Below are 12,900 nucleotides of genomic sequence, written 5' to 3' on the forward strand. Positions count from 1 at the left end.
CACGAACCCGTGTCCCCTGCATCGGCAGGCGGATTCTCAACCACTGCGCCACCAGGGAAGCCCTTTTGTTTTGTTTTTTTTTTTTTTTTTTTTTTGTGATTGGCATCTGAAGTGTGGTGCAGAACCCTTAACCTGTAGGGATCTGATGCTATCCCCAGGTAGACAGTGTCAGAATTGGGTTAAACTGTAGGACACCCAGCTGGGTGTCACAGAATTGCTTGGTATGGGCAAAAACCTCCCCCACATCTGGTGGCAGAAGTATTGTGAGGAAGAAGAGTAGGTTTTTCCTCTACAACATGAAATGCCCTTTCCCTTCTCCTGTACCTTGAAAACTCCTACTCATCCTTCAAGATCCTATTTCAATGTCACTGCTTCTGGGAAGACTTCTCAATTCTCCAGGCAGGGTTAGTTGCTCTTATCAATTAGCTCCAAACAGTACTTTGTTCTTCCTATTGCAGTACTGTTGATGGTCATATTGGGATCCTTCACTGGTCTGTGTCCCTTATTGGACTTTGCCAGGGCAGGGGGGAATGCCATGTTCATTTTGTATATCCTGTGCCTAACACAGCACTCAGCATACAGAGCAAATATGTTTGATGAACGAATAAAGGAAAGAAATCAAGAGAAGAGGGCAGAGTATTCCAGCGGGCGAGGCAGAGAAGAGCGCCGGGAAGAAAGCTCTCCTCCAGCGCTCTCTGACAAAGCACACAGGCAACTTGGCTGGGACCCACTCGTTACACATCCTGTTATGCAACAGGCCACATGGGCTTTTCCATTCTAGTAAATACACTTTCCCCAACGGAGACACAGAGTTCTTACTCCAACCGGCCTGTTAACTCTTCAAGAAGCAGAGAATTCACAACCCAGTTGCTGGATCTATACAGCAGAGACATGCAGTAGATATCCTACATCTCCATCCTATAGGTTTGGATGTTGGCATTACACAGCAAAGGCGGCTGGTGTCTTGGAGGAGGCTCATCTCCCAGAGCTCCTTCCTCCTCTTATTTATTCAACTTGGCAAATGAAAAGCTTAGATTTCAGATAATTCTAGGCCTGGTAGGTGTCTCTCAAGGTCACTGAGCCCCCTGTCCTGGCACAGCATCCTCCTGGCCACCCACTTGTCCGGCAAGAGTGCCTGAACTTTGCTAAGAACAAGTAATGTCATTTCACAACTGCCACCAGCTGAGACTTGTCCCAACACCCAGGACCCTTTTAATAGAGTGGGAGGATATTCTTAATAATGATCCTAAATCCCTTCTCTTGATCATTTTTCCCTTTTTCAGGGCTTGGAGGAAATGAAAAGTTGTTAGTCATCAGGTTTCAAGGGGGTAAAAACTATTGAGAACCACAACGCAAAGCACCTCTGAAATCCTCAAAGCGGCTTCTGAGAATGAAGCCTCACCTTTTTGAAGGATGTGAGTAGCTTGACACTCACATACCCCAGCTTGTTCCTCCTCACGTGCTTTAGCAGGAAGGCGTCCTTCTCCAGGTTTTCATCAGAAAAGTAGAATTCGATCTGATCCACCAGTTTCCTGATTAACCCCTCGTCCGGGGGCCGCCACTCCTGCTCCGGGTCCTCATGCTCGTTCTCGCCCCCACCTGTCGCGGTGCCACTGAGACCAGAAGGGGACACGAGGTATTAGGGGTTGAACTGTAGCCCCCAAGTTTCATACGTTGAAGTCCCGCCGCCCCCATATGTCAGAGTGTGATGGTATTTGGAAAAAAGGGCTTGCAAATGTCATTAAAGATGAAGTCACCCCAGAGTAGGGTGGGCCCTAATCCACACGCACACAGGGAGAACACCACGTGAAGATGAAGGCAGAGGTCTGGGTGATGTGGCAGAGGTCAAGGAATGTCTAAGATTGCCAGCCAGCAAACCATCAGAAGTTAGGGGACAGGCCTGGAACAGACCCTTCCCTAGCACCTCAAGAGGGAGCAAGCCTCTGCTGACATCCTGATCTTGGACTTCCAGCCTCCAGAACTGTGAAGCAATAAATTTCTGTTGTTCTAAGCCACCCAGTTTGTGGCACTTTGTTACAGCAGCCCTAGGAAACTGTAATGGGTCACATCTGAACTGGGCTCCTCAGAAGTGAGAATCACATGGCCACAAGGGGAGAGATTTTTGCCCCCAACTAGCTAAGAAATCAAGCTTTCATTTTTTTAAAATTTAATTTTATTTATTTTTTTATACAGTAGGTTCTTATTAGTCATGCATTTATACACATCAGTGTATACATGTCAATCCCAATCTCCCAATTCATCACACTACCCCCCCTGCCCCCCCGCTGCTTTCCCCCCTTGGTGTCCATACGTTTGTTCTCTTCATCTGTGTCTCTATTTCTGCCTTGCAAACCGGTTCATCTGTACCATTTTTCTAGGCTCCACATATATGCGTTAATATATGATATTTGTTTTTCTCTTTCTGACTTACTTCACTCTGTATGACAGTCTCTAGATCTATCCGCATCTCTACAAATGACCCAATTTCGTTCCTTATTATGGCTGAGTAATATTCCATTGTATATATGTACCACTTCTTTATCCATTCATCTGTCAATGGGTCAAGTTTTCATTTTTAACGAGAACAGAAGATCATTAAAAAAGAAAAACAACACCCTCTATTAACATTTATGTTGCTCTGCCATTGTTGACAAGATGCTTTTCACACATACTCCTATTCTCCCCTCCCCACAAATCCCGATTTCTAGAAGATAGTTTAGCAGAGTAACTAAGAGTCCTGGTTCTAGAGTTAGGCTGCCTGGGTTTGAATCCTGACACCACCGTTTATTAGCTGAGTCAACTTAGGCAAGGAACTTCACTGCTATACTTCAGTTCCATTAGCTATCAATTGGGACTTATGATAGTCACTTTCTTGATAGAAAGTGAAGATTAATTAATTCATGGAAATATCTAGAAGAGTACCTGACATACCCTCAGGGCTCAGTAAGTGATAGACACACTCATTTGTTCAGTCATAAGGGGCAGATATAGGTTTCAAACTCAAATTTTCTGTCTCCAAAGTCAGCACACATGATACCTTCCACATTTTGTTGGGACACTGCTGGAAAGCTGGAAACAATCTCCTTCACTGGGGCCCTTCTAAATGAACCCTCCTGCCCCCCAGCAGCTCCACCTGGACATACTTCCTCTCCCTCTCTCCAAGAATATTGGGACATGAGAACAAGGCAAAGAAATCCTGGGCAAAGCTTCTTTAGGAAGGCCAATCTTTCATGAAGAGATTATAAAATCTTCAAAACCATAAATATTTAAGGAATTTGTGATTATCCACATCATAGTTGACACCATTATTAGAAGTTATCAAAGGTGAGTTCCCTTTTGTATATTTAATTACCAAATTATGTATTATATAAATACTATATTTATTATTCAATAAAAAGTATTGGTTAAAAGTTACTTCCAGAGAAAAGAAAAAGAACTACTTTCCTTTGTGGCAGTTTGATGTCTAAGAACATTGACTATCAGACCCAGAGCCTCCATAAACATGTTCCAAGCAGAAAGAGCATCTCTTGGGACAGATGAACAAACCTAATCCCCCTAAAGCATCCTAGTCTTCCTAAAGCATCCAAGGTATTTCCACTGTGTTGGGAGAACTTGCCAGGCTCCCAAGAGGGCTCAGAGAGTTCATATAAATAACCAATTAAAAAAAAAGGGCTCATAAAGTAAAAGAACCTATGAATGTGACAGTTTAAAGCCGGAAAAGGCACATACATTTACGTTCTTCAACTCCAGCAAAAATTTCACTGGCTCACAAGCTTAAAAAAAAAGCAATTGTATAAGAGTCCAAATGAGAAAAAAAAATCGAATATTCTGGCAGGAGAAAAAAAAACTAAATCTATCTCACAATTTTTCAATTTCAGAAATTATATTTAGCATAAAATACAGGCATTTGTAGGTTTTAAAAATGAAGAGTTTTAGTTATTTGCCTGTAGAGAGTCTGGAAATGGTTTTTAAAATACCTTACTGATGTCACAAGACAAATGTGTATGTACTAAAGGAAAAAAAACAGTCTGAGAGACCTAACTTTAAAAGTATGTTTCTTCAGCGCATCCCTGGTGGCGCAGTGGTTGAGAGTCCGCCTGCTGATGCAGGGGACACGGGTTCGTGCCCCAGTCCGGGAAGATCCCACATGCCGCGGAGCGGCTAGGCCCGTGAGCCATGGCTGCTGAGCCTGTGCATCCGGAGCCTGTGCTCCGCAATGGGAGAGGCCACAACGGTGAGAGGCCCACGTACCGCAAAAAAAAAAAAAAAAAAAAAAAAAGTATGTTTCTTCAAAAGGCTTTTTAAAAATGGGATGATAAACTAAGGGAATATGTTAAGGCAGCCCATTAGATATAACAGGTTAAATGCAACTTAAACAGTAGATAAGCTGAATATTTTATAAGTCCCTAAAAGGTAGCTGTGGCAGACACCAGTCTGACTCACCCAACACCTAATAGCAAACTCTTTCTCACTTGCCCTCCTTTACTATGGAGGTTACAAAAACTAAATGCTCACTTTCCCAGTCTCTCTTACAGGTGGTAGCCATTTGTCATGTTATGGTCAATAACATACAAGTGAAAATCTCTTGGCCTTGGCCTTGCCCCTTCCCCTTTTATCTGTTTTAAGTGTGGATGAAATGGTTGGAGCTGTAGCAGCTATTTTACTACCATAAGGAAAAGGTCAGGAGAATCAGCTTGGCCTAATTTATTGACATTATTGGTTCTGATATTACTGAGTTGCTGAACCAACTACTATAACTACATACTTGCAGAATTATGATTATTACATGAGAAAGATAAAATCCTATTTGTTTAATTCACTGTTAGTTGGGTTTTCTACTACTTACAGCCAAATACTAGGATAGTAACACTACACTGAGAAAAGAGGTGCTTAAAACATGCCAAAGGAAAAGTGTCAGTGGGAAAATCAATGAAATGAAAAAGAAAATGCCAGATGGAAAGTTCAGAAAGTGTACACCCTAGATAGTAGTTAAAATGGATAGGTTGAATATACCAGATGAAATAACTAAGAATGCATAGGAAATTCTGGGCCCAGCTGACAAGGATGACAATAAATAGCAGGGGATGGGGTGAGGTGTGTGATAACGGCCAGTGAAGAGCTTTGGGTGGACTCAGAGGCAGAAGCAAAATGGCCCAACTTACTACAAATGGCTAGTATATCACAGGTGACCAGACCATTAAGGGGGCCCACAGACCAATAAGTCCTATTTCCTAACCAGAGCAGTTGATGCCATCACTAAAATTAAACTTACACACAAATAAAACATAATGGAAGGAAGATGATGCAACTTCTCACTTTCTCCAGTGCCTATTCCAGACCCTCCCATTCTTCCCAAGGTCAGCCACGGGAAGACTTTACTCCCCGCAGATGATTCTACCTCAGACTGGATTAAGAAAATCAAGTTCATCCAATCAGACTTGCCCAGACCTTCCTCAGACTTGTTCTGTGTGTCTGGACATCCACCAAAGAATTCATTTGCTATATCTGGGCGCCTTTTCTCCATATTGGTCTCTTGGCCCTGGCTGCAGGATGGGACACAGTTGATCACCTTCTTCTTGATATTCTCCCCCTGGGCTTACATGAGTTGTTCTTTTCTGGGTTTTCTTCCCATCTGACTGCCCTTTCAGGATCTTCTTCCTCCTCCCATTTTGAAATGTAGGTATTTGCCAAGGATCTTTCCTTGGTTCTTTATCCCCTGGCAACCTCTACACTTCAGCCACTGGTTGGCTCATCTGATTCAAGTCTGCCTCTCCTCCTACCCCTCCATCCTGCTCTCACTCCTGAGTCCAGTCCTCAGTTCCTAACTGCCTGCTGGACGTTTCCACGTGGATAGCCTGATATTACTTCAATATCAGTATGTCCAGAATCAAGCTGTCACCATCTGCAGAACTCAGCCTCAGGTAGCACCAAGGCCTGGGCCTGTTTACCAAGAGACATTCTACCTGGGAAGAGCATCTTTTCACACAGTCGCTCAGTAAATAATCCATAATGTGTTGGGAGGTGACTCTGTGTCAGTATTTACACCTGGTGAGCAAATAACCAGAAATTCCAGAACAGGTGGGTAGTACTGGGAAGTGATAGAAAACCTCTGTGTGAGTGCAGAGGTGAGCTTCTTGCACCCAGAGGACCCCTCCCTCTGCATGGGTGCTATCAGCAGCAACTGTGCATCTCCCAAGGGGAATCTTGGAAGATCAGGAAAGCCTGTTTTATATAGGGGAGACTGCTGCACTGTTTCCTGGTTCTTGTAACAGCTTTTGAACACAAAAGACCATGTATCCTTCACAAACATTAAAGAAGTTTATATTCTTTATATATGAACATTGACAACTTTTTGTCAATTACAACTATCCTATAATAACCACATTATCTTCCCTCCCATACTGTCCCACAAATGACTTTCCCTATACTCTCTTCTACGTGCTTAGACTCAAAACCTAAGATGCATTTTTCAGCCTTCTCTTTGCCCCCACATTGAGTCAGTTATCAAGTGCTGATTTTATTCTGCAGTGTCTCCCATCTGTTCTCTCTTTTCCATTCCAACTGTTCTCATTACTTCTCCCTCGGACCCTATTAATAGCTCATCAAAAAATAATTCTTAAAAATTAAAGTAATACATATACATAGAACCAACTGAAATAAAATAGTAGAAAACTTATAAAGAGAGCAACAATCCCCCTCTCCACTCTTCTTTCCTAGATGCAACCTCTATTCAACCATTTAATTCCTATGAGAGTTGCCGTATAGGTCTATAAAATAAGTTCATAGCTCTATGTATCACTTGCCAATTTCTGAAATTCTTTGTTGATGTCCTATTATACAAAAGAAGGCTTTGGGGTCACTAAAAAGCCTCTTCTTTCAACTTTTAAATTTTTATATTATTTTTGGTTTTTCTATTAGCCTTCTCTATGTGTTTTAAATAATATACTTAAAATTGTTTCTTATTCCACCAACATTAAAAAATATTTCCCAATTCCTCACAACATATGATCTGCATATTATTACCCCTCCTTTTCCTTCATCTCTCCTTACATTTCCAACTTCCCAAATTTTATCAGATGTGCCTTTATTTCATTTTGTCATGGTTCATAATATTTACAGTCTATTCTGGAACTACTATTTCATGCTTTGTCTATAGATAGATACTAAACTCTGAAAGTCAATCAGTTGTAAGTCATTATTATTACTATAAAAACATTGGTCACTGCAGGGAGAAGGCATTTGCTAAGATTACAGTTGTCTTCTTAAAATACTTTCAGTTGACCACTTGGACTGATCCTCTATGCCTATTATTTTCTGTCACATTGTCTGTCTGTGCCTTTGTCTTTGATTTATATGCTAAGAGATTTCCTTGACATTATCTTCCAACCTTTTCCAGTGAATTTTTAAAATTTCAGTAATTATTTAGTCTCTAAAAATTCTTTTATGTCTTCAGATTGTTCCTTTTTAAGAGCAGCCTGTTCTTATTTTGTGGATACACTATCTTAAATTCTCTCAGGGTACTAACTGGAGTATATATAATTTTTAACAGTCTCTTCTGTTTCCAACAGTGTTGCCTCTGTATCCTCTGGGGTCAGTTTTTCCATTTAATTCTCATGTCACTGATCTTCTTCACATGGCTGGTAAACAAGTCATCTTTTTCTTTTTAAAAATATTTTTTAAATAAACTTATTTTATAATAGTTTTAGATTTACAGAAAAATTGTGAAAATAGCATAGAGTGTCCATATATCCCACACAAGAATTCTTCTATTATTAATAGCTTGCATTAGTATGGGACACTTAATGAACTAGTATTAATACATTATTATTAGCTAAAGTCCATACTTTATTCAAATTTCCTTAGTTTTTACCTGATAGCCTTTTTCTGTTTCAGGATCCCATCCCACGTTACATTTATTCATTGTGTCTCTTTAGGCTTCTCTTTTCTCTTGGCTATGACACTTCCTCAGACTTTCCTTGTTTTTGATGACCTTGACAATGTTGAGGAGTACTGGTCAGGTACATTGTAGAATGTCCTTCAATTGGGATTTGTCTGATTTTTTTTCATGATTAGAATGGGGATATGAGTTTTTGGGAAGAGGACCACTGATGTAAATTTCCATTCTCATCACATCATATAAAGGGCCCATACTATCCAATGACTGATAATTGTGGATGCTGACCCTGATCACCTGACTGAGGTAGTGTTTGTCATATGACTCCACTATAAAGTGACTCCTTTTTCCCCCTTTCCATACGGTACACCTTGGAAAGAAGCCCACACATAAGGAGTACGGAACTATGGCTCCATAGCTATTCATTCTGAAGAATGAAGTCTGGGTTGCTTTTTCTTGGTGGTTTGTGAGGGTTCCCTAGGAATATGTACACTCCTATTGTTTTTCTTCCTTAGGTGGCTCTATATACATGGGTGGGGCATGCCAATTGGCAGGCTTCACTTCAGAGTGAACTGGAAGGGAACCATTAAGTAGGAGCCCTATATCAGGTACCAGCTCTACCTTAGCAGCCCTAGATCACCATTTAGTTCACTCAATTCCTTTAGGAAATAATCTTGTTTCTTTTTTCCCCTGGGAAGTAAAGGGTATATTGTCTACTACCTTTCATTGGCAGGTAGAGAGGCTAGGCAATTGTTCTAAAGGAAGAATTTAAATTACCTCTCAGATATTAGCATCCCTTTTCACTCTTGCCTCCTTTGCATATTTCCCAACCACAGCCTTTCTAGGGTTCTTTCTTCCCACCTCCTGTAACTTCCTGTTGTATTTTGGGCTACAGTCTCTTCCGTTCTGTGCCTTATTACACGTTTTCAAGAACAGCTATAAAATGCCACTGCTCTGCTTTGATACTAATAATGTTTTCTATTTCCTATTAAATAAAATCCAAAATCCTTAGCTCTTTATTCAGATTCACTTAGAATCTGGCTGTAACCAGCTTCCAAATGCATTTCTATTTCCTTGCAGATCCTTTGCTCCAAGCAAATAAAAGACTTATAGTTCCCCGTATCACAAGGTTTCTGACTCTATGCCTTTGTGCATGCTGTTCCCATCTCTTTGAATGCCTTGCCCCTCTCTCTCAGGTCCGAATCCTAGTCACACATCAAGGCCCATCTCAAACGTAACTCTCCCAGGAAGGAAATCATTTCAACTTCTCCTAATACTTGCCTCTATTTGTATCAGAGCTACTTGTGTGCATATCTTATTAGTGCCCTGAACTCTAAGTTCTGGGAGGGTAGGATTCATATTGGTTTCTGTCATTCTACCCAGAGCCTTGCACGTAGTAGGAATTTAAAAAGCATCACCAAGGTAAAGTGAATTGTTTCTGTATGGGCAAATCACACCTATTAGAATTCTTTTAAGGAGAAAGTATGGTTCCTGGTGAATATGTTGCCAGTGGCCTTTCAAGAGTACGGTGAAAAAGTTTTACGTTACTGTTTTGCTTTAAATAAAGTATTATAAATTGGGAGTGATGATGAGTTCTTTTGTTATGACTGTAAACTTGCTAGAAATGGAAACAAAGCATAGAAATAAGGGGTATATTTCGAAACAGCTAATTGGGCTCCACAGACCAGTGTTGAAATATCTATTATATTTGTAAATGATTTGGAGAAATAAGGGCAGGATAAGATCTCCAAGGCTGCTTTTCTCATAAAATTTCAAGCTACTTTGGCTGTTAATTGAGTGGTTAATCAGATGATACCTTACGAAGGAAAATACCCAAACTAAAATGGTGGAGTAATGAGCTCCTCACTAAGACTTACAGTACAGAAAAATTTTTGGACTCATCATCTATCTTTGCCAATGGTCTAATATATGTTGGTTGGGTCACCAAGGCCAGGAAAATGATGGACAGTAACATGGAGGATAGTGAACACAAAGGAGAAAATAACATTTATGAAAAACACTAGGGTCCAGTACCATTGTGTGAAGTTCCTTTTGACTCGTCTCTAGAAAAAGATAATGAATCTGAAAAGGTTCAAAAAGGCAACCAAATTGATAATGCAATATAAAAACATGAGGGAAGATTCAAAAAATAAAGGTTCAGGAGGACAGGCTGAAAACATATATAGGTATGTACCAACTCTGGAAAAGGTATCACGGGAACAACTACATTTTGGATGCTACTAGCAGAGGCCATATGCTATGTTTGGTTGGTCCATGGCTTCCTACATATTTATTACAGAGATCATGACCTTCCTCTCTAATCCTGTCTTCTGCCATGCTGTTCTGGCATATTTCCTAGGGCCTAGAAAAAGTACAACTAGTGGATGTCTCTCCAGGTCTACATAATGGTTTGTGGTGTGGAGCAGAGATAATGTACACAAGGTACTTAGTTCCACATACGGCACATAAATGGCATTAATAAATGAAAACTTTCATTATCTTCATCCAGAACAGGGAAAAGATAGCCTTGTGCAATGGCCCTGTAAAATCACGAAGAGAAAGAAACCTAGATGTTTTTGTTTGTTAAATGAAGAACAGATGTGCTCAGTGGTTTTATCATTTATACTAATATTTAGTATTATAGTTTTAAATCATTTTTACACACTGTAAGATAAAGCAAATAAGTAAATGTGTTAATGTTATTAGGAATCAAGATTTTCAGTATAAAAATAAAAGAAATAAGGCAAATCCCCTGAAATGTTAAATCTGAATTGGAATTATCAACATAAACTTATTTTTTAAAAATATATTTCTTAGCTCTGTCTATTGAAAGGGCCTGAAAGAAATGATGCCCCAGCAGAAATTAGCACTTTTAATTCCAGGTCTTGGTTTCTAAATAACTTCCACCTAGCATTTGAAAAACCAGGGATTCCTGTGGGAATGGAGGGATTCCGTGACAAAAGTACAAATTAAGCCTAGAATATCTAGTATCAGAAAGCAAAGAAGACATACAGATGGCCAACAGGCACATGAAAAGATGCTCAACATCACTAATCATCAGGGAAATGCAAATCAAAACCACAGTAAGATATTACCTAACAGCTGTCATTACGGCTATTGTCAAAAAGACAACACATAACAAGTGTTGGCAAAGATGTGGAGTAAAGGGAACCCTCATGCACCACTGATGGGAATGCAAGTTGGTGCAGCCACTATGGAAAACAGTATGGAGATTCCTTAAAAAGTAAAAATAGAACTACCATATGATCTAGCAATTCTCTCCTGGGTATTTATTCAAAAAAAATGAAAATATTAATTAGAAAAGATATATCCACCCCTATGTTCACCACAGCATAATTTACAACAGCCAAGATATGGAAGCAACCTAAGTATCCATAAACAGATGGATGAATGGATAAAGAAACTGTGGTGTGTGTGCGTGTATATATATATACACGCACACACACACATATACACACAATGGAATATTACACAGCCATAAAAAAGAATGAAATCTTCTCATTTGCGACAACATGGATGGACCTAGAGGGTATTATGCTAAGTGAAATAAGTCAGACAGAGAATGACAGGTACTGCATGATTTCACTAATATGTGGAATCTAAAAAACAAATGAACAAACATAATAAAACAGAAACAGAGAACAAACTGGTGGTTGCAGGGAAGCAGAGGGAGGAAACAAATGCGTGAGGGAGATTAAGAGGCACAAACTTCCAGCTGCAAAATAAATGAGTCACGGATATGAAATGTCCAGTGTGGGGAATAGAGTCAATAATTATGTAATATCTTTGTATGGTGAGAGATGGTAACTTGACTTATCGTGGTGATCATTTTGAAGTGTATAGAAGTATCGAATCACTATGTTGTGTAACAGCAACTAACACAGTGTTGGAGGTTAATTATACTTCAAAAACAAACAAACAAAGTCAGAAAAAGAAATCAGATTTGTGGTTACCAGAGGTGGAGGATGGGGGAAAGGAGGAGGAATTGGATGAAGGTGGTCAAAAGGTACAAACTTCCAGTTGTAAGATAAATAAGTACTAGAGAAATAATGTGCAACATGATAAATATAATTAATACTGCTGTATGTTATATGAAAGATGTTAAGAGAGTAAAGCCTTAGAGTTCTCATCACAAGGAAAAAAATTTGTTTTCTATTTCTTTAATTTTCTGTCTATATGAGATGATGGACGTTCACTAAATGTATTGCGATAATCATTTCATGATGCATGTAAGTCAAATCAATATTTTGTACAACTTACACTTATATAGTGCTGTAGTCAATTATATCTCAATAAAACTGGAAGAAAATAAAAATAAAAATAAAAATAAACTGAGGGGAAAAAAATAAACTGAGGGGGAAAAGGCAAGGAAGTGCTCATTTCTGTTTGCCTCTTTACGAGGGACTCTTGTTCAATCCCAGATGATCAGGGAAAGCTCTATTTTACATACGAATGTCAGCTAATAAATGTACAAAGAATGATAAAATGAGAAAATCACCAATATGTAATCCCCGATGAACTGACTCAAGCAAAGATCATCAGTGGATGCTAACACCATTAGGTGAAAGGTCATTGGTGAAACAATATTCACAAGAATACCAGATGTTACTTGTTAATCACAATGGAGGGATCACCTTAACCAAGAAGTCAAATTTAGCATCACTAATGGTGGATGCTGCCTGAGGTGGTGCAATAAGTTTATGGTAGTGCCCAAGGAGTCTTCTTGCCAAAATGTTTAACTGAATCTAATCAAGCCTTCTGCGCTAACTTGAGTTTTTGGGAAACACATGCTACAAAGGAGCAAGTTAAGCTAGAAGATGAGAACATAACCAGACCAGTTCAAACTGTGAAACATTCAACAAGACATCTGGGCTCTTATCTAAAATAGGAAAGCATTAAAAAAAAAAGTGGGGATGCTCTAGATTAAAAGATTCTAGGGCTTCCCTGGTGGCACAGTGGTTGAGAGTCCGCCTGCCGATGCAGGG

The 12,900-nt window shown here is 39.6% G+C and overlaps 1 protein-coding gene across 1 annotated transcript in view; it reads right to left on the bottom strand.

The window, feature by feature from the left end:
* The window catches only part of LARP6 (La ribonucleoprotein 6, translational regulator), a 25,214-nt gene that overhangs the window by 4,388 nt on the left and 7,926 nt on the right, over nucleotides 1-12,900 (bottom strand). Inside the window, exon 2 of the mRNA XM_024128801.3 lies at nucleotides 1,403-1,613. Within this exon, the coding sequence (XP_023984569.1) occupies nucleotides 1,403-1,613 (211 nt within the window). The remainder of the gene's footprint in view (nucleotides 1-1,402; nucleotides 1,614-12,900) is intronic.

This window comes from Physeter macrocephalus, chromosome 11, assembly GCF_002837175.3.
Source record: "Physeter macrocephalus isolate SW-GA chromosome 11, ASM283717v5, whole genome shotgun sequence".
NCBI classification, from domain to species: Eukaryota; Metazoa; Chordata; class Mammalia; order Artiodactyla; family Physeteridae; genus Physeter; species Physeter macrocephalus.